Below are 23,713 nucleotides of genomic sequence, written 5' to 3' on the forward strand. Positions count from 1 at the left end.
AAAGAAGGCCACAAAAATATTTAGGCAGAACACAGGCACAAGACAGAATACAATGTTAAGTAAGCTCACAGGCCTTTGCTCATGCTGCACATGTGTATAAAATCACCCCTTTCCTACAATCTATCCCTCTTGATATCTTTACTTTTTTATTGTGAGATGCAGCTTTAAAAAACAAATTATACATATTGCAGATTAGACAATGCTAAAAGAAAAACATGTTCGTTTAGTATGTATTATCCGAAATCTTCTCCAACATAAATAAACATACTAACGTGTCTACATTTACAAAACAGGAACATAGTGCTCTGACATCTTTTTTCCCCACCTAACTCTAAATTCTGGACATTTTTCAGTGTCTAACAGTTATGTTTTATTAGTAATGGCTGCCTATTATTCCATTGATTATTACAGAATTTAACCAAGTTCATAATGATATATATGCTGTCTGTTTAGACTGTATTAATTATTTTTATATTAAGGACAAAGACAAACTTACATATCCATGTCTATTTATTATCTAGGTAACATACTTCCCTTTAAGTCAAACTGCAGGGAGTATTTTCTTGAAAAGTTTTCCCCAACTAGCCCTATCTTTCAAAAACCCTACGAGATGAACAGAGACCCACTGTCTCATGATGACACTGCTTTACACCTCATAATGTTTACGTATTTTCTATCTTGATTTTCCATTAGGTTATTAAGTCCTTGAGAACAAAAATTAAATTTATAGGTCAAATTCTGTTACATGAACTACAATCAAGAAAAAAAATTTACATTTACAGTGTTGCTGAGGAATTAATAACACTTCAGAGGGAGTATTAAGAATAAACTTGTAGGGCACCTGAGTGGCTCAGATGGTTAAGCGTCTGACTCTTGGTTTTCGGCTCATGTCATGTCAGGGTTGTAAGACTAAGCACTGAGCCTGCTTGAGATTCTCTCTCCCCTCTGTCCCTCCATCCCCCATCCCCCGCCAAATAAACTCGAAATACTTCAATAAATTGCTTGGGGAAAAAATGAATATTGCTAAATACAAGTCTTGAGTTTTTCAGCATAAACTGGTCCCACTAGGGAGAAACACTTTGAGCTTCATTATGAACTTGAAATGTACTTCCTTTAAAATGCGTTTATTCAGAATTTTTCCTAAAGCAAAACCTGCACTTCAAATTTGTCATATTTTCCTGTAACATTTCTGCAGCATTTAAAGTACTATTACATATATGATCTTCTTTTGGTCCTTATAATAACCTTCAGTTGGGAAGAGGGATACCGTAGCTATCTCTGATGAAGAGATTAGAAAACCAAAACTTGGAGAATCTACCTTGCTACCATTTTACTCAGGAGGTGACAAAGGGGGGCTAGAGCTCAGCTTTCTGGAGTCAAAACTCTATGCTCTTTCCACCACACCCATGACCAGTCCAACCCCTACTTACGGGTTCATTTCACGCAATATTCAGTATAATGAAATTCTAAGAAAACAGAAAGTATCAACAGTTTTTTGGTGGGTGCCTGGGTGGCTCAGTGAATTAAGTGTCTGCCTTTGGTCAGGTCATGATCCCAGGGTCCTGGGATCAAGTCCTGCCTTGGCCTTCCTGCTCAGCAGGGAGTCTGCTTCTCCCTCTCCCCCTTCCCCCCCTACCCCCAGTTTGTGCGTGCTCTCTCTCTCTCTGTCAAATAAATAAATAAAAACTTTGGGGGGGGGGGAGAAAAAGTATCAACAGTTTTTGTGTTTAACAGAAGATATTTGACCCAAATTATTTTCCTATGAACTTCTACCCCCAACACTTAGAACAGTGTTATACTCCCTAGGGCCACCAAATACTTAGAAAAAAGATTATTTTTCAAGGAGCAGGAAATAGGATATGTTCTTTTAGAATTTATTTCTTTTTCTTAAGAAACTTCATTAGTTGTACCAAAATATCAGGGAAGATGTTTATACTAGTCAGATTAAGTTTGTAGAAATGATTGTCTTATATATATTGGGTCACTCTGGATAACTTTAGTTTCTCATTCTGTGAAATGAAGATGTTTTACTTACTCTAGGTGCCAGAGATGTAATGAGAATTAATGAAAACAAAGCATCTCAACAAGGAGAGTCAAGGAAGGAGCTACATAACAAAAAAGACCAATTCACAGCAAGTAAAAAAAGGACTAGAATCACACCCTGAATCTTTACACTCAAAAACAAGTCTTCAAAGAGCCTAAGAATGTTCTCTACACTCACACAGTTTGTTTTATTATGCAAATCCACATGTATTCTAAAAATCAGCCCAAACTGTTCTCAGCTGAGAACATTTGTTGATGAGGCTTACATCCAAATGGTAAAATCCTGAGACCTACAAGCATACGTCCAAATTGAAGATGAAATACTCTTCCCTTTCTGCACCTATGGATGCTGCTTCTCTTGCAATCATTTATCAAGGTACAATCACGGGCTGCCTTATAAGACACCAACGATAATAAAAGAGGCACAAGATTCTGCACTTGCAGATTTACCTTTAAAGAAAATCATTTTAAAGTTTTAAAATCATTTATTCTGTGTCTGCTATTCAGAATACTAGTAACATCCACCAGATAAAAGTGAAAAATGTCTGGTCCACAAAGTCTAACAAGCAATGTCTTAAACGATCACATACATCTGTGTGAACCGTAGTGCTTATGATGTATGCCCTGTGCATGCGTGCATCTTTGTCTCTGACTCACTCCACTCCAACGGGATGGGGGAAGGGACTGAATTTGGAATAAGATAATGTAAAAGGGATGCTCAGCCCTCTAAGCTGTACTACCTACTAAATATTTTGAACAGACTCTGGAGAGCACTTAGGGACCAAGGTTGAAAAAAGAAAACGAGGCAACAGTGAATGACCTGAGCAAAGACTACACAGACTAAGCAGGGAGGACAGGACTGACTTCTCAAAGATGTCAAGAGGCAGGGCCTTTCCCTCTCCGATCCCTCAGGGAGGAGTGTAGAAAGAGAGATGCATGACCGGCTATACAGGAGTCTCCGGTGCAGATGTGTAGCATTCCATGGAAAACCACTATATAATTCAGACTTGGAATACATGTTTTCTACATGTATCTCTAATTTTTAAAAAATGCTCATAGTGTCCAGAGCCTTCCAAAATGCACAATTACAGAGTTATACCAGATTTACCAAACTAACACTACCATCAACTTAGATAGCTACAACAGTGAATTTTCATTCTCTTGACTTTTTCAAAGACTGTGCTTTTCCAGAAAAAGCCTTTAATCCTAGATTTCATTATAATCAACTTGCTTATGTCAGAAGATTCATTGTGCAGCTCGGCTATTGCAGAATACTCATCTACAATATTTCCTACCAGTACTAATGTGGACGCTCTCCCAAAAATACATACTACAATCTACAGACTGGCTTCCCACAAGAACAATTTCAGTAAAAACTGTAATGGGCTTATCTGTAAATTACAAAGTATCAATAGTTGCACCATTTTTAAAAATCAAAACCCAGTAGAAACCTTTCTACCACTCCCCGCTTTTAAACTGATTTGGGGGCGCCTGGGTGGCTCAGTGGGTTAAGCCGCTGCCTTCGGCTCAGGTCATGATCTCAGGGTCCTGGGATCGAGTCCCGCATCGGGCTCTCTGCTCGGCAGGGAGCCTGCTTCCCTCTCTCTCTCTCTCTGCCTGCCTCTCCATCTACCTGTGATTTCTCTCTGTCAAATAAATAAATAAATAAATCTTTAAACTGATTTGGCAGAGGAAAAAAACACACACACTCCAAATACTTGTTTGAATGGACTACAACCCAGTAAACAAGTACTATATGCCAATGATAAACAAAAGAGTAGTTTGACTGCTTTAACATTTCTATATCTGCTTTTTTGGGCATTTATTACTATTTTCAGAAACAAGTACCTTCTATCTTTTGAACAAATATCACAGGCTTCAGGCATACCAGCATCAATGGCCCCAGCAAAAAATTACTAACAGATAATCTGTTTAGCTGTCTCCTGGTCATTTCAGAGATACAGTTTGTCTCCCCAGTTAGGACTTAGGTAAGTAAATTTGAGAGAAAGGGCTGTCATATTTTTACTCTTTTTATAATATACTCTAATTCTGGACAGACAGTAGAGGCTAAATAAATGAAAGCTAATCTCAAGAATTTTTTTTTAAATTTCAAGGCTTTTAAAACATCTTTATGAAGTAAAATCCTTAGTAATGGTACTTAAGCATTAAAAAAAAAAAAAAAAGATTAGGTTGAAACGGAAAAGTCAAAATAGCCATGATCTCATTTTTGCATTGCTGGCATTAGCCAGTTGGATGGATTTTAGCAAGGAGACAATATCTGTTTCTCTCTTAAAAACTGAAAACTATGCAAGCATATCTAAAAGTCCAAATCAAAAAGCTTCCATTATAGGAAACACAGTGATTTCCTAGATGGAATCATTAAGATTTAGGCTTACTATTTACTGTCTCCTGCCAGAGTTTTCACAAGAGGTTCGTTCAAAAGGAAATCTAAGGAAGAATTCAAAATTACTTTATCAAATATGCACCAAGGTCTATACCTTTGTCAGGAACTCCTCCAGCTGCTCTACAAACAGCTTGGTCTGCTGCTGAATAAACTGCTCACAGGCCGATTTCAGATGACGGTCTACATCTTTTTTAGAGTCAAGATAATGTTCTCTTATCTCAGGAGTACCCTTAAAAAGAAGATGACAATTTCCTCCTGTTTTTATGTGCCTAGAAATTACCAGACGTGTAAAGAATGCTGTTTATCTCCCACCACCAATGAAACAGACTCCTTCTCACCTCCAACAAGAACTCTATCAAGGCATTGTTGCTATTCAGCCTAAAAAATCTTGGAACAGTCATAGGGTTCAGGATTTTAAATGCTGCATCTGTGAAACAAAATTACTCATCCAGTGAACAGGTACAGTTTTAAAAGAAAAGACGAGTTACCGTTTCAGTGTGTTAACGTACACTAGTTATCTATTACCACAAAAGCAAAAGCAGTTTCATTTCCACCAACTCACCTTCATGAATGGAAGAGGGTGGGATTAGTGCCAACCATGGCTATAGTACCCACACATAGTTATTTTCTAGAAGTCAGACTTGAGAAATGACTATTAATCTCAACTATACACTTACAGAAAAAAAAAAAAAAGATAAATGGTAACTGATACTTGAAAATTTCACTGCCTTATTTTTATGCTGCTAAATAGATTTTCCAGAAAATATCCATATACTTACCCAGCTTTGTTTGTTGAGTCCCTGGCTGGCACAGAAACTTATTCATTGGAAGCAGAATGAATAAACTACTGTGTCAGCCAGAAAGAAAACACCAAAAGGACGTATTTACCCCTTAACCTCCAGACTAACTAGAATCCACACAAAGTACTAACTGAGGTCTCATTGATGTTCAAATGCAATTAAGATATAATGTTAGTTAGGAGAGGTTAGAGGTCTGAAAGTAAAGAGAGCAAGTATTCTTAAGTGATAGTCACAAAAGACCATTTCTTTGTTTTGCCACACCGCAGAAGCCAAGTATGAAATGCTTCCAACCCTGGTTTTTACAAGTACACACCACAACAGTACTAACTACCTTGACCCTGATCTTACTGTAAAAGACCTATCAGACTCAGTACTGAGAGTAAAGCTTTGTTTCTGCTGTCTTTTGTACAAGATAACTTAAAAGACTGTCTGCGACAGCATACAGTAGGATTATATAGGCTTTATGATGTTTTAGGGAAAACAGACTTTAAACGAGTATTTGCCAAAATTTTAGGGCATTTCATTATCTCACACTTCGATGAATCTATATAAGAACTAAGTAAGCAGCAACAAATTATGAATTAGAAAAAAATGGAAGAAAGTAGATCAGCCTTACTTTGTCCCATCACGTAAATAAAGTTAAGGACTATCAACCCACAGCACTCTTCAAGGTTAGGGCACTACTCCTACACCTCACACCAAAAGGACAGAAGGATATCAACTAGACTGGTTGGGGGATGGAAGCCTCTGATAAGAATAAGCTTAAAAAATATATACGCATTCTATAAAATGGCAAAAACCAGGATATGTGACTACTGTTTAAAAAAAAAAAATCGCCTAGGAGGTACAGTCAGCTGAGCATCTGACTCTTGGTTTCAGCTCAGGTCACGATCTCTGGGTCCTGAGATCAAACCTAGCCCCTCATTCTCAGGCTCCACACTTAGCAAGGAGTCTCCTTGTCCCTCTTGCTCCCACTCTGCTCCCCTACCCTCTAAAATAAAACAAAATCTTTTTTTTTTTTATCACAAAATATGAGTAACATACAGGTTTACTATTCAAATTCCAACAGAACCAAAAGGTATTCTCCATGGCGGAAAGAAGAGAACATTAGGAAAAGAAAGAGTAAACTGTTCTAATATGACTCACGATGGCTCTCAGGTGAGTTAAGTCAAGCCCACTATTTTATAAACACAGTCACTAGGGAACTAATAACCAGCTACCCTTGGAAATACCGTATTTGAAGTTCCTCTGAACCAGAGTACAGGAAATAATTTGAGTGACTATTTTCTCAATTCCCCCAATACCTCAGAGAGAAGTTCCATTATATAAACAATGGCTTAAGGCATTAGAACTTAATTCCCTCAGCAATGGTTAAGAAAAGATAAAGTTTAGATAAATTTGTAAGTAAGTAAAGGAAACTAGGGATATTCATAGTGTATCCTTAACTGCTTACAATCAACATCTTAGAAAATAACTATTCTGATATTTTAGAAATCATCTATTAATTCAGTCAGAGGCAAATCATTAGGACAGATATGACTCAGTGTCTATTAACAACTCAAAGATCCTAGCCACATGATTACCTAACAACCAGCTGATTAAATAATACCAATTAGGCTTACTTGAGCACCTAACGCTCACAAAGCTCTTCAACATACATTTTCATGCTTAATGATCTCAATAACCTGGTTATTGAGAAGTTATCGTGACAAGTTGATTCTGCTCATTTCACCTGGGATAGGAAAACTAAAATACCCAACCAAGATCACACAAGAGCCAGGAAATGATGGGCCAGGAACCCAAATCTTTCACTCTTAGATATCTGAATACTCGCATTTTACCATTTTACCCAGCTGGCTTCCTGAATTTTCATGAACTGACAAACTCTACTCAATGTTTAAAATCACCCCAATTGGCTGACACTGTTAAGTAGCTGTTACACTGATTTTTCATTTTTTAACTGGTTATGGTAATATGTGGCAGAGTCTAAGAGAAGTAATGCTATATTACAAATTGAAATGCTCAGAAACAGTTCCCTTCATAAAGAAAATACAGCAAGTTAGATGTAATTAGGACGCTGAAAGCTCAGCTCAGTATGAACAAGTAACATGCTTAGCAAGCACAGCATGCAAAAAAAATTGCAGATGAACATAAAATAAACCTATAACCTTTGCTGACACATTTGGACAGGTCAAACACACCCAACTGTGTCAGCCAGGACAATGAAGTACCTCTAGTTTTCTTGAGGTCCAGGGAAATTTCCTTAATGGTGAATTCAGTATGAAATGGAGCAATTTGTTCACGAAGAATCAAAAGATGCTTAATTAAGAAAAGTTGTCCATCAATCTGAGTCTAAATTATAAGACAGAAAAATGGGTATTATCAAAGATTAAATAAAAACATGTAAAACATACAGTGTTATTAATCAACATTAATCTACCGAGGTGTATGGCCCTTAACCTAACTGTATGTACCAATACTCCTTTTGTGGTGCAATGAACTCTCCCCACATTACCCATGTTAGAATTATCTGGAAAAATCTTACTGCAAAATCTTACTAACATTGTCACCCACTCATACTTCGTCAGTCCAAGAAAGCAAATCAGATAAAAGGTTATAAAGTAACACATTTAGAAAAAGAAATCAAATCTATTTTAACTTGATTTAGAAACAGAAGAGATACAGTGACCTAATCTTGGCACAGAACAGGAAATAAAGAAAAGGTCAAAGCATAAACACAACTATGACCTCTCCTGGTTTTCCAGTTTCTTTTCAAGCACCATGGCTCTATTTGGCCAAAGTGGTTTCAATATCCAGAATATCAGAAATATTCATATTTATACAAAAGGAGCTTCCAAATCCAAAAATGATTTGGGGTTACCATTTTGGATCATCCTGCCACCAACAGAGCACTGTCTATATCCTGAGTCACTACACTTGCATCTGCCCTGGCAGGACCCATCTAGAAGAGTCTTATGATTTAAATTTACTTCTCAAAGCTCTGTCTGACCCAATCCTAAAAGAGTGAATAACTGTAACTTTCACTTCCAAAAAAAGTCTGTATATTAACAAGAGCAAGGCTGCATCTGCTCATTCTTGCTGCTTAATCAAGACAGAATATTGCTTTGAAAATATTTCTAACATCATACTATATTAGGAAAAGAATAAAATTGTCCTTCAATAAACAGCAATAATTTTAAAGGGGTTATTAAACAACCTAACTCCTTTCTAGTGTCTCTCTCTCTCCTCCCTCCTTCTAAATAAACACATAATCAATATGCAAGAATGATTTATTTGATGGAAACTCACTTTGTACTCTGGAACACAGAGCATTAAATAAGTAGGAAGCACTACACATTTTGAATACTTGCTCTATTTTTTAAAAAACTAACAATTCCAAGGGGAAAGAACAGTGTAATACAGATTCACTTTACTAAAGCTGCTATGATCCAGCAAACATATTAGGTGTTCAATTAAGTATGGCAACAACTTCCTGCCTTAAGAAGCTAAGACATTAAGTGGTCATTTTCATTAATCACTTTTTTCTTGAAAGGCAAAAGTACACAAACTCAGCAACAAAAATAAATGAGCTAATGCTTGCCAAATCGAGGGCTTCCCCACACAAACTTAAACCCCTTCTAATATGCAGGAAGCAGAGTTACATAAAACAGGATAGCCTCATAGGATATAATAATCAAAAAGCCCTTCACTCTTCCCTTTAAAAAAAGGAGGTGGTGCATGAAGACATATAAATTAGGTCATTTTTTTTTCCTCCTTATCATCTAAGAACTACATGCTCATTCTAGAAAACTGGAAAATAAAGAAGAGTGTAGTGAAAAAAGGGAAAATCATCCATATTCACCCAAAAGCTTTCAATGTTAATGTTTTATTGAGTGTTTTCATTACATAAAGTCATGATGTATATCTGGTTGTATCCTTTTTTTTTTTTTGCCTTAACATATTTAAGTTAAATGTTACTGCTTCATTAAAAAAATTAACGCCTGTTTAATTGTCTACTCTATGAAGTATGCCATAATTTACTTAACCATTTGCCTAACATTAGACATGTTTCCTGATTTCAGGTATTTTAAGAAATGTGAGAGCTCAGGCTTAGAAATACTTTTTAAAAATTAAATCTGCCTGTCTACAACTAACTTTCCATCTTCTTTCCAACATCTAAAAATGTCACTGCAACCTTTCATTCCATGACTGGGAGAATGCAGCAGTCACAATCAGGGGTACAACTCTCCTAGAAACGAATCCCAAATTCTTTTGAGGGAAGTTTTTTTTTGTCATTTGTTTTTTTTGCTTTCTTCTGTCTTACCCTAATTTATCTAAAGCCTTGAAGTAAGAAATCAAGTTTATAAATCTGGAAGTCCAAAAAAGGTTCACAAGTTTGAATACTCCAAACAAGCAAAAAAAGTTTCCCTGGAAACAGTCCCTACAGCTTAGACCCTTTAGGTGACAGGCATTTTAATGGACAGTTAAATGAAGCAACATCTTTGATGACGCTATTTAAAAATTCTCAGGGCCCCCGGGAGCAGCCTTCAGCCCCAGATCGCTTCTTGATTAAAAACTGTAAGTCATGAAGTCACGGCAACTACTTCTAGTCATGCAACCCATGGGCCACAGTTCCCTGTCTTCTAAATTGACTTGGCTGATTTCCTTCAAGTGAGGCCATGCAACTATTTAACACCATCACTGAAGGGATGATTATAAATTGCTATGTTCCCTTATAAACACTGTTTTGGTCTTTCAGGGAAACAGGAGTCTACTACCTTCTCAGCTGCTAAGGCTATAGTAAGAGACCTTTACTCTATAGGATTTAGAACCAAAGTGGCATTTTCAGTACTTTTCAGCAAAGCTGGAACTCCTTCATACAGTGTGGTCTTTATTTAGCACTATAATAATACACAATTGAACCTTCAACAACATGGTTTGAACTACACTGGTCCACTTATACGGTAATTTTTTATAGCATCGTACTATAAATGTATTTTCTCTTCCCTGTGATTTTCTTAATAACATTTTCTTTTCTCTAGCTTACTTTAAGAATATAGTACGTAATACACATAACAGACAAAATAGGTGTTAACTGACTGTTTATGTTATCAGTAAGGCTTTCAGTCAACAGCAGGCTATTAGTAGTTCAGTATTCGAGGAATCAAAAGTTCTACAAGGATTTCAAACTGTGGGGGAAAGGATCTGAGTCCCTGTCTTGTTCAAGGGTCAACTGTTTTAACTTCTCTTAAAGGGCTTCAATTAAATCATATTAAACAAATCCTCCCACCAAAATGGCTTTAAATTTCTGTGTTTACAAATAAATGCTATATTCGACAATATTATTATAGGTAACAATATTTCACCTAACACTTCATCAAACCTTGTTTTTGCTGATAGACTCTGATGCTCCAAGTAACGACTGAATGCAGGCAGACAAGGCTTCCTGTGATAATCCTTGGAACACTGCCCTCTGGTGAAATAAAAGAAAAACATTAACTGAAGTGCTTCACAACACAGGAACAGAGAAATTATATAAACAGAGAACAAGCAATTCAACAATGAATGCTTGCTTGCCCTCATCCACCGGATGAACTTATATTACTGGCAAATATTCCTCTTAGAGTTTCCTATTCCCATGCAACCTGTCTAGACCAACAGGTAGTTCTGTAATTTGCATCTCTCAAAGCTCTCCTGTGACCTTTCAGCAATATTTCCTTAGCACCTATTTCAGGCTAGGCTCTGTGCTAAATGCTGGATGCCCAGTGGTAGGTGGACAAGGCAGATGTGGTTCTGACCCCACCAACTTTAAGACAATGCCTCAGTAAATCCACTTCTAAAAATGTATCCCAAATAATCAGTATTGTATTATAAAATTCATGCACATGGCTCTTACTACATCATTTAAAACAGCAAAAAAAAAAACAAAAAAAAAAAACACACAAATAAATGTTCAGTGATGGGGGAGTCAAGCAATAAAATACTAGTAAATCCAAATTACAGGATACTGTGTATGAAATATAGGAATGCCGAAGGAGGTGGTAAAATCTTTTTAAAATATAATTAGATAAAAACAAAATAATTGGGTTACAAACATCATGTGAAGTATGATTCTTAATTCTGTCATTTCTATATCTTGTCAGAAGTGTGGCATGTCAGGGTCGCCTGCCGGTCCCTTGCCTCCTCCCTGCCTCCATTCCACCTGAGATGGAATTAACATGGAGGAATATGAGCAAAATATTTATTATGAGGCCACAATCCTGGGTCCTGATCTCTACTTGATGCTGTTCTCCTTTTGTACTGCTTCCCTCTCAGTTGTCTCCTATGCAGCTTCTGTAGTAAGAAAAGATTAGGGTTGCCTTTTGCTAGGTCACTGCTCCTGCCTGAGGAAGACCGAACATCAGCAGCCTCGACTAAGACCAACTCTTCCCCCGCTCAGTCTTAATGCGTTTTTCACTAGACTTGGCTTTCCTCGCTTTAGATGGTTAAAAGAGAGAGGAATAAGAGTCAGACATAGCTACGTTAAAAAAAAAAAAAAACAAAAAAACAGGCAGTCCCAGAAGATAAAATAAAAACAGGCAGAGTTGCATCCTCAGGTCTACCTTACTGTTTGGCTCAAATCCCTCTTAAGCACCGAAAAGGCTTCACTAGGGTCTGTGATGACAATGGGTTCTGTGTGGAACACGCCCCTATGTATCCCCCTGGTATCCTGGAGTACAAAACTAAAATAAAGGGGTGCCCAGGTGGCTCAGTCAGTTAAATGTCCTAAGGTTTGCCTTAGGTCATGATCTCAGGGTTATGACATCAAGCCCCATTTCGGGCTTAGCAGGGAGTCTGCTTAAGATTCTCTTCCTCTCCCACTCCCCCTGGCCCTCCCATCAATCCTATACATGCACCCTCTCTCTAAAATAAATAACCTTAAAAAAAAAAAAAACTAAAGTTAAAAAAAAGAAACTAAAGTAAATGCATTTAATAACAAATTTATATTAAATATGTACTATAGCCATGTGACACTGGACATTATCACTTAACCTTTCTGCATGTCTTTTTCCTTATCTATAAACTAAAACAGATGAATTAACCAGTAGTTTTTAAACTTTTATGTGGTCATAGTAAATGCAATGAAAGCTATAATCCTTCTCAAAAAGACACAAATATAAAGATACAAACACAATTTTACTCAAAATTTCAAGGTATCCGAAGACTTCCCAAAGGCCACTAGTGAATTCTAAGGTTCTACAGAACACACACATTAAGAATCCCTACATTAAGGGCATTTGAGTGGCTCAGTCAATTAAGCAGCTGCCTTTGGCTTGGGTCATGATCCCAGGGTCCTGAGATCAAGAGTCCCATATTGGGCTCCCTGCTCAGCAGAGAATCAGCATCTCCTTCTCCCTCTGCCCCTCCCCTCTGCTCATGCTTTCACTCTCTCTAATAAATAAATAAAATCTTTTTTAAAAAAACCCCTAAATTAGACTGATCTTAAACTTACCTCTGTATCTAAAAATCATAGGATTCTAATTAAATACCAAACAAAATACTACACCAAGATCTTAAAATAAACTTAAAATTTAAAAATTTCACATGAAAGAGCAAGCAATTTATTGTAAAGATAAGTAAGAATTGATACACATACATCTATACATCTGTACAATTTGGAGAGACACACAAGAGTTCTTCGAACTGTAGGATACCACATTCCATGAAGATCTGCTGGAGAAATTGTGGTCTGTGGCCTCGTATTGAGGGATTCTGTTGAACCTAAAAACCCAAATGGAAAAAAAGACACATTTCACATACCTGGAGGTTTGTCTTATTTGCACAGTAAACATAAACTGTTTGTTCTTTTAGTTATCAGTAGCTAGAGGCATCCATTTTTTTTCCAAGTATTTTCACCTTTAATCAATAATGCCACAGGAACCCACAGGAATTGTGACAGCTGATATTCAACACGATTAGTGAGACTACACATAAATACATACATATATCCCACCCTCATATATATATGCTTAATTCAAAAGCTATTCCAAAACTGTGATCAATAATGTCTACGGAATGGGGGCACCTAGGTGGCTCAGACAGTGGTCCCAGGGTCCTGAGATCAAGCTCTGCATCAGGCTTCCTGCTCAGCAGGGAGTCTGCTCCCACCTATCCCTCTGCCTCCCCCTTCGTGGTCTCTCTCTCTCTCAGATAAATAAAATCTGGGGTGCCTGGGTCGCTCAGTTGGTTAAGGATATACCTTCAGCTCAGGTCATGATCTCCAGGTCTTGGGATGGAGCCCCATATCAGGCTTCCTGCTCAGAGGGGAGTCTGCTTCTCCCGATCTCTCCCTCCACCCCTCCCCACTGCTCGTTCACTCCCTCTCTCTCAAGTAAATAAAACCATAAATAAATAAATAGATAGAATCTTTAAAACAAAACAATCCTTATAGAATGAATAAATAGTATATATGCCTTATACAAAAAGGAGGTAGATCTGTAAGTAGTCGTGTGGAAGCTACTGGAAGCCAATGGAGGTAAGGAAATGACAAGAAAATAAAGCTATGCTAAACAGGAAAATTAATCAAAGCTGGTTTGCTTGACTGCTTGCCTCCCATGCTCTTAGCTGTATTACTTATAGGCCTACTTAGTCTATCCAATTCCCAATTGAAGAGAATTGTCCCCTCCTCTATCCGAGACAGGGCAGACACTCTGGTGAGGGTGAGGAGGAGCAAGTGAGGAGCTTGGTTGAGCAAAGACACCTCTGTGAGGGAAGCACAATCATTTCAGCTCAATGGACGAGAGTTCCAATGAGCCACAACAGCAGAGCTAAGATAATACTTTGGAATAAGAGGGGATAATGAAATATGAACTGGGTATTAGAGGACATTAGGAAACTCTACTAAATGTTTTAGTGCAATAGGTTTTAGAGTTATATAGGAGATGTCCTTATATTTTGGAGAGATGATGAAATACTCAAGAGTAAACTGGCAATGATGTCAATAATTTACTTTAAAATGATTAGCAGAAGATTGGGGCGCCTGGCTGGCTCAACCAGAGGAGCATGTGGCTCTTAATCTTGGGGTTGTGAGTTTGAGCCGCACATTGGGTGTAGAGGTTACTTAATAAATAAATAAATTTTAAAAAAGGATTAGCAAAAGAATATATGTATATATAACGTGATAAAATGTTAAGCCTTGAATCCATATGGTGGGTAGTGGTGTTCACTGTTCATCATATCATTCTTTCTACTTTTCTTTATATTTGAAACTTTTTTCCATAGGGGCACCTGGGTGGGTCACTGGGCTAAGCCTCTGCCTTTGGCTCAGGTCATGATCTCAGGGTCCTGGGATCTAGCCCCACATCAGGCTCTCTGCTCAGTGGGAGTCTGCTTCCCCCGACCTCTCTGCCTGCCTCTCTGCCTACTTGTGATCCCTCTCTCTCTCTAAGGAATAAATAAAATCTTAAAAAAAAAAAAAAAAAAAGAAAAGAAAAGTAATAGCCAATACTTAAAACAGTAAAAGTATAGCCAAGCAAAGCAAAATTCTTTAAAAAAAAAAAAAAAGCCAGAACAGCCTCTGCTTAGAAGGCCTAGAGTTTATGGTACAGATTTATGGGGAAAAAGAAAGAAGAGAACACTGTGGGTTAGTGCTTTCACTTTATAATTCTGTAAGCTTATTTTGTTTGCTTTTCAAAAGCATGTGATATTTGTGTAATTTTAAAAGCTCTTCTATAAGGCCTCACTATAAAATGTCTACTTTACATGAAGCTGACTCTCCTCTACCTCCATTGTTCTTTCACGTCAGCATCTGCTGAGGTTCTCTCCCCACATTTCTGCTATTGTCACTGTACTCTCTGTCCTAGGGGTGACCCTACACAAGCTCAAAGCGTCTCTACAGTCTTTATCTCTAAATCAGTCCTCTTTCTAGCTCTAGAAAAGTACTGTCCAACAGAAATACAATGTGAGCCATACGTGTAACACATTAAAATGCCCCATTAAAAAAGGTAAGAAGAAACAAGTGGAATGAATTTTAATGTACTTAACCCAATATATCTAAAATACCACCATTTTAACATGTAATCAAGACAAATTACTAATAAGGTTTTTTCATTCTTTATTTCATATTAAGTCTTTGAAATTTGATTTGTATTTTATATGCTAACAGCACATTCAGATAGCCACATTTCACATGTTCAATGGCAAGTGGCTACCATATTGAACAGCATAGCTCTAGATCGATATACATAGATCTTCTCAGTTGTTCCATGTGGATGCTGTTAAGTCTTTCTCAGCCCCCACATCTAGTGTGTCATCAAATTCTATTGATTCAAGCTTTTCACCAGATGCCTCATCTATTCACTTTTCTCCCTACCCTGTCAGTGCCCTGGCTCAAACTTTTATCTTTCAAATGGAAAACAAAACAATCTCCTAACTAGGCTCTACAGTTCTGCCAACAATACTTATTTATTTTAAGGCCAAGCAAGGGTGAAAGAATAGACTTTACTGGGCAAAGGGAAAATGTATAAGACCAACGTCATTAAGATAGAAAAGTACTCTAGTCTCTCCACTAACTCTTAAGAGATTTATTAGGACCAAGGTGTATACTAGAAACAAAAGGTATATGAAGACATGGCACAGGTTCTATTTCAAAGAAGGAAATCTTAACCCCTATGGCTCTATCTTCCTATGAAACAAATGTGATAAAATTGGCTTTGCCAGACAAGGAATACCCAGTTTGCTTGGCAGTCTGGGTTTGAGGTATCAGCTGTTCATAGAGTAACACACAATACCTGGAGATGCCCTAAGCATGGGGATTTAGGGACAACTGGGGCTATTAAAGCCTCCCATTCTCACTACCCCAACTCCCAGCCAATCCCAGCTCCCCAAAAACCTGAGCTTCAGTGTCTCCCTTACAGCTAGGAGGAGAGAGGAGAGTATCCCTGTTTCTCATCTAGCTTTTTGTCTACGTAACTCATAAACATCCAGGATGCTTCTTGGACAATTTCACTCCTTGCATAACATTTACCCTAGTCCAAGCCAGCCCAAATGCTTTTATCGGTATCTTACCCTAGTCACAGGCACTCCATATATTTACAAAACGCAAATCTGGTAGTACAATTATTCCAATACACTGTATTAGCAAGAAGTTCAAAGTCTCTGAGATTATCACCTATCTGGCCAGCTTTATCTGTTCCTCCCTCCAAATAACCTATGCCCAAACATACCAAACCACTTGACTTCCCCAAAGCAACCATACATAGTCTTCCATTCCTGCCTGCCCATCTCCATACTATTCTATCTTAAACAACTTTACTTCACCTGACTCACTCATTCCTACCTTTATAAAGAGTATAGCTTCAGACACCACATCTCTCACTGAACCCACCTTCCTGCACTCAAAGCTCACCTTCCTTCATAATTCTGATGCCCTTCTACCATGGTCCAAGAGTACACTGTCCATACCTTTAGGACATGGCCACACAGTTACAGCTTATCAATCTACACCCACCCAAGTTTGGGCTCTTCAAATGCACAAGGTTGTTTCTCATGCTCAGAACATGACAAGTCCTCAACAGAAGTTTAAATGAATGAATAAAGTTGGAGTTAATCATAACATACCGGATTTTCTTAGATTATTAGACTCCATTTCTTCTAACCGAACATCTGAAAATGAAGCTTCTGAAGGTACCTTCTTCTGTTCATCTTTTAAACTCTGTGCAATTTGCTATTATAAAGAAATCAGAAGAAAGAGTAAGGTGTAGTTTTCAGCTGTGTTTGTAATATGAATCTTTCCATGAAGTTAAAAAAAAAAAAAAACTAGTTAATAAATAAATGGACCAAAACAACCCATGGAAATGAAAAAGTTAAATTAGTATGGAGCATCTCTACTCCCATAAACACATCCACAGTCTTTTGTGAACCACTAATTTCAGAACCATTACCAGGTATCTGCTGAAGGTTCATGTAATACACAAGTCACCTCTAGGAAGCTAATTTTCAACTTCTGTTTAGAAACAAAATTTAAGATTGTACAGAATACATTCGGAATATCAGAAATGTTTTTATCAAGTAACCAGCCAATCTAAACAACTGCTTTTCTCTTTATGTGAGAATAGCTACAGTAAGCTATTTTTGAAAGCCTTCTTCACTGCCTAAAGAATAACATCAAATATACACAGGTCACTAACTACTAAGTTACTGATGAAGATCTCACTAATTTACATTTATAGTTTTATAAAGGTAGAAATAAAAATGAAGGACCAACAAACATGTAATTACTGCCAAAAGGAATGGCCCAGAGAAGTGTTTGGGATACAGTCTCCGTATCACTTGGGCCAGTCCTAACTCTGCATGCAGAAACCAGAAAGTATAAACACATGGCACAAAGATGTCACAGCAGGATCACCTTGATGCCCTTGTGCCCCTCACCAAAAGAAAAGCAAAGCAAGCATATTTACTGAAAGTGATATCCTTAAACCAAAAGGTCCACACAAGAAGGCATCAGGACACTGGCTATGTGACGACTAAATAAAACATACTAAATATATCACTAAATTATACTAAATTATCACTAAATTATAAAGTAATCTTAATCACCTAACATCTTATCAGAACTATTAAAACAGGCATTCTACCTAATATAAAACCAATTATTCATAAAGAAAACAAAGAAATAAAAGGAAAAAAGAACACAATTCCCTAGACTGGACTGAGAAATAGATCTTGTCTTCATCATACCCACTTTGTGGCCTTCAAACCCAAGGTAACTCCTGCAAATGGATTATCTGTTTCCTGGAATTATTAGCAACATTCCTACTATAAGCCTACAGAATAATGAAAGCAGGGCAATAAACAGCCCCCAAACTATATGCCCTACCTACCACATACCTGATTCCTGCAAAGTTGATTTTATGTATTATTTTTTTAAGTACTATACAAATAATTAATATAACTATCCAAAATATAAATTTAAATAGAAGTCAGGAGAAGGGACAAAAGTTGAGAAAAACATTCTTAGATAAGGGCAGTAAATTACACAGCCTGGTGTATTTCAAGCCTGCTAGCTTTAAAAGAAACACCCCTATTACAACATGTTTATCAGTCCAGGCACTAAAATAAGTTAGGGTAAGTTAAAATGCTGGTGAGGAGGTGTAGCAACAGGAATAGGTTATACATACACATATTTCTTTGCTATCAGCTGAGATGACCAAAATCAAGAACACTCTACAGCTATGAGCACACCTAGCACCTAGACCTTGTTTTCTAATACCATTCTCCAATAAAAGAAGCCAGGACTCCTTGGAGAAATGGCTGATTCTAGGGCTAAGATAGTAAATAGACAAAATGAGCCTAAAATGTCTTACAGACCCAAGAGATAAGGAAGTGCTCATAAAACAGTGGATAATATCCATAAATATGAAATAAGTATCCATGAGTTCATACTGATATCAATAAGTGAATAAATACATATATACATACTTACATATATAGAAGGAAAAAGATCTGCCTTGCAGAAAAATTCCAAATAATGTATGTAAATACTTTGTCTCAAGGAAGTAGCATAGCTTGGGGAAAAAGAGCAACTTTTCAATGAAGAAACCTAACAATGCCACCTCAACTAAGTGATCTATGTCAGTGTAAATCATATTCATGTATCTACCCTGGGTATGATGTGATAAATATGGTACTTTTGGGTTTCCTTCCCCAAAACACATAATACCAGTCTAACCATGTGAAAAGCATCAGACAAATTCCAATAGGGAGGCACCCTATAAAATACTTAACAAATTCTCCTCAAAAATGTTAAATTAAAATCAGCAAAAACAAGGAAAGTCTGAGAAACTCTCAGAGCCAAGAAGAGCCTAAGAGGATATGGAAGAAAGAAAAAAAAAAAAAAATGCAAGGTAGTAACTACAAATGGATAATGGGATCCTGGAATAGAAAAAGACATTATATAAAAATTAAGGAAATGTGAATAAACTACAGCCTCTAGTTAATATCAATGTATCATTACAGACTCATTCACCACCACAATTGCACCACAATAATATAAGATGTTAAATAACAGAGAAAACTGGATGTGACGTACATAGGAACTCTCTGTAAGACCTTCTCAATTTTTCTGTAAATCTAAAACTGTTCCAAAAAATAAAATGTATTAAAAAAAAAAACAGAAAAAAGAAAAGTTGGGGCGCCTAGATGGCTCAGTGGGTTAAAGCCTCTGCCTTGGGCTCAGGTCAAGATCCCAGGGTCCTGGGATCGAGCCCCACATCGGGCTCTCTGCTCAGTGGGGAGCCTGCTTCCTCCTCTCTCTCTGCTTGCCTCTCTGCCTACTTGCGATCTCTGTCTGTCAAATAAATAAATTTAAAAAAAGAAAAGAAAATCAGGATGTGTGACATCCAGGAGAAGCTGTCTAAACAGAAATTGGATAATACCTGAGCCACATTTACAACTTAACAAAAGCAATTCCCACTTGGTATCAAAAGGTATGTTGATGAATATAGGATACACTTATGAAGAAATGGACTTTAAACCTATTTTTCATAGACAAATAAATTTAAGTCAGCATTCCAGCTGGAAGCCTAATTTGCAAACCTTGCAAAAATTAGACTACATTTTTGAAAAAACATTAGAAACATGTAATGACTTAGCAAAATTATTTCAGGGGATATTTTCAAATTCACTAGAATAAAAATTTCACTAGATCATCCCAATAGTTGTGAACAAAGCATCTAACAAAAACCAAAATTGTTTAAGATAAAAGCACTCAACAAACCAGGAATAGATGGGAACCTCTTCAACCTGATAAAGGGCGTTGTATGAATAACTCACAGTTAACATCATACTAAATAGGAAAGGCTAGAAGCTTTCCCCTTAATATCAGAATAAAACAGGATATATGGTCTCATCATTTCTATTCAACATTGTATTGGAGGTTCTAGCTAAGCAATTAGGCAAGAGAGATACATGAAAGGCATAAAGATTGGAAATCAAGAAGTAAAACTATATTTGCAGACAACATGATCTTACATACATACATATATATATAGTTACACATATAGAAAATCCTAAAAAATCCACAAAAATCTATTAGAATAAGCTAGTCCAACAAGGTAACAGGATACAAGATCAATATATAAATATCAAAAACATTTCTATACACTTGCAATCAACAATCAAAAAACAGAATTAAGAAAATAGTTCCATTTAAATAAGCTTCAAAAAGAATAAAATACTTAGGAAGATCTTTAAAAAGTATAAAATTTATCCTCTGAAAACTACAATATATCACTGAAAGAAACTGAAAAAGATCTAAATAATTTCAAAATATCTCATGTTCTTGAACTTGAAGAGTTAACATTTGTTAAGATGGCAATGCTCCCCAAACTGATCAACAGATATAACAAATCCCAGCTGACTTCTTTGTAGAAAGTGACAAGCTGATTCTAAAATTCATATGGACTTGCAAGGGACCAAGAATAGACAAAAAAAAATCTTTAAAAAGAAGAATTAGAATTCATATTTCCTGATTTTAAAATTTATTACAAAACAATCAAATCAGTCTGATATTGACATAAAAAGAGACATAAAGAAAAAAAAAAAAAAAGAGAGAGAGAAAGAGAGAGACATAAAGTTCAATGTAATAAAACTGAGAGATCAGAAACACACCCGGGGCACCTGGCTGGCTCAGTCAGTTGAGCATGTGACTCTTGATTTCAGCTCAGGTCATGATCTCAGGGTCCTGGGACCAAATCCTGAGTCAGGGTCTGTGCTCAGCAGGGAGTCTGCTTAAGGATGTTCTCTCTCCCTCGGCTCCTCCCCCCACTCGTTTTCTCTCTCTCTCAAATAAATCAACAGGAAGGAAGGAAAGAAGAAAGGAAGGAAGGGAGCAAGGGAGGGAGGAAACCCAAAAATTTATTAGCAACTGGCTTCAACAGGGGTGCCAAGACCATCCAGCAGGAAAGAATAGCCTTTCAATAAATGATGCTGGGACAACTGGACAGAATGCTGGGATAACAAATGATGCAAGGACAATATGCACATTAAAACCACAATGAGGGGTGCCTGGGTGGCTCAGTGGGTTAAGCCGCTGCCTTCAGTTCAGGTCATGATCTCAGGGTCCTGGGATCAAGTCCCGCACCAGGCTCTCTACTCAGCAGGGAGCCTGCTTCCCTCTCTCTCTCTGCCTGCCTCTCTGTCTACTTGTGATCTCTCTCTGTCAAATAAATAAATAAAATCTTAAAAAAATAATAATAAAACCACAATGAGACACCACTCCATACCCACTTGATGCCTTAAGTCAAAAAAGTCAAATATTAACAAGAGTTGGCAAGTGGGTGGAGAAATCAGAACCCTCATATCCTGCTGGTGAGAATGTAAATGGGTACAGCCACTTTGGGAAACAGTCTGGCCATTCCTCAAATGATTAAACACAGAGTTATTATACAGTGCAAAAATCCCACTCCTAAGCATATAAACAAGAGAAATGAAAACACATGCATACATGAATGTTTGTAGCAGTATATTTATAACACCCAATAGGTGGAAGCAACCCAAGTATCCATCAGCAGAAGAATGAATAAATAAGATGTGACGTATCCATACAATGGCATACTATCCAGCATAAAAAGGAATGAAGTCTAACACATGTTGTAACTTGGATGAACTGTGAAAATATTCTAAGTGAAAGACATCACAAAAAACCGTATGTTATATAATCCTATTCATATGAAATGTTTAAAACCGGGCAATTTATAGTTACATATATATTTTATAGACATATATATACATACATATATATTATATAGACATATATATATAGACACATTTATAGAGTTCACAGAACTCACTGTAAGTTCTCTGACCCCTCAGACTGGGGTCAGAGAGTGACAGCTAAAGGTACAGTGTTGCTTTCTGAGATGGTGAGTGGTTTATAACCGACTGTGGTGATGATTGAACCTATCCATGAATACATTAAAAACCATAAATTATAAACTCTAAATGGGTGAATTGTGGGGTCTATAAACTATAACTCAATAAAACTGTGTAAGAAAAAAGAAAGAAGTCCTCAAAGATTACAGGGACAAAATGACAAAGAAGCCATCTAAAGGACAAAGAACCCATCTTCCACTAGTCAAATCTGGGACAATTCTGAGCTTCAAAAAGAGCAATGCTAATAGATTATAATGACTTTTTAAAAAACTCCACTAGTCTACTAAGGTCAGGGATAGGCAAAGGGGAGGAAGAAGGAGAAATTAATTCTTTTCAGCAGAATGCCAACTAATGAATGCAGAAGAAAAGGCAGATATGAAAATGGCAGGTATGAAATTTGCTACTCCCAACATAATAACTGGTTCAGGCCCAGATCATTAATGGTTGTAATAACCACTGGGTAAAAAGATGCTGGGGAACTCACATAATCCCAAAGTATCATTTCATCAGTACTCACTAATTACAAAGAAGGGAATATGCTTTTATAATGAAGAAAATTAACAATTACTAACTTAACCAATTGTGGAACATCCTGACATTACGTGCTTTTGATGTGATAAGTTAAGTACACATCAGCTGTGTAGTATTCTTGCCAAAAAAAAAAAAAAAAAGAAAAGAAAGAAAGAAAAGAAAAAAAAAAAGAAAGAAAAAAGTTTAATCTGAATCTAAATGTGAGAAAAACAATCAGACAAATCCAGAATGTGGCATATTCTACAATAAAACTGGCTTGGTCTCTTCAAAAAAGCCAGGTGATTAAAAACAAAAAACAAACAAAAAAAACAAGTGGGGAGAAAGAGTAACCTTGACTGGATCCCACTTTTCAACTTTCTGATCCTGTTTTATAGATAGCTGAAGGACAACTGAAAAAATTTGAATATGTACTACATATAAATAATATGTTGAATTAATATTAATTTTTATATATGTAAAAAATGGCATGTGATTATGTGAAGAATGTTTTATTCTTAAGAGAGTAAGAACTAAAGTATTCAGAAGTGAAGTATCACAGTATCTATAATTTACTTTCAAGTGGTTCAGCAATGAAACATACACATAAAGAAAGTAAGTGGGACAAAACACTAACAACTAGTAAATCTGAAAAAATTCCAGACTTAATTGAATATTCAGTGATATTAAGTAACTATAATAATGTTTTTAAATGTGATAACCATATCATGGTTGTGTTAAAATGAAAAGTACCCTCACCAAAATAAGAAAGTGGGACTACCATCAAACTACAAAACTTGATGATAAGGAATTCATATACAAAAGGTATAAAGAACTCATATAACTCAATAGCATAAAAACCAAATAATCCAATTTAAAATGGACGAAGGACCTGAATCAACATTTTTTCCAAAGAGGATATACAAATGGCCAACAGGTAATGAAAATGCTCAACATCAATAATCATCGGGGAAATGCACATAATGAGACACCATCTCACGCCTATTAGAATGGCTGCTGTCAAAAAGATAAGAGGTAACAAGTGTTG

General features: G+C 36.7%; 1 protein-coding gene across 3 annotated transcripts in view; it reads right to left on the reverse strand.

The window, feature by feature from the left end:
* Nucleotides 1-23,713, reverse strand: part of COG3 (component of oligomeric golgi complex 3) — a 73,239-nt gene that overhangs the window by 12,312 nt on the left and 37,214 nt on the right. For all 3 annotated transcript variants that reach the window (XM_082700642.1, XM_082700643.1, XM_082700644.1), the window contains 6 exons: nucleotides 16,846-16,951; nucleotides 12,884-13,008; nucleotides 10,631-10,720; nucleotides 7,479-7,599; nucleotides 4,786-4,874; nucleotides 4,542-4,676 (listed from right to left, as the gene is read on the reverse strand). In XM_082700642.1, coding sequence (XP_082556768.1) covers nucleotides 4,542-4,676; nucleotides 4,786-4,874; nucleotides 7,479-7,599; nucleotides 10,631-10,720; nucleotides 12,884-13,008; nucleotides 16,846-16,951 — 666 coding nt within the window. The remainder of the gene's footprint in view (nucleotides 1-4,541; nucleotides 4,677-4,785; nucleotides 4,875-7,478; nucleotides 7,600-10,630; nucleotides 10,721-12,883; nucleotides 13,009-16,845; nucleotides 16,952-23,713) is intronic.

The sequence above is a fragment of the Mustela nivalis genome (genome assembly GCF_964662115.1).
Source record: "Mustela nivalis genome assembly, chromosome: 15".
In the NCBI taxonomy this organism is placed as follows: Eukaryota; Metazoa; Chordata; class Mammalia; order Carnivora; family Mustelidae; genus Mustela; species Mustela nivalis.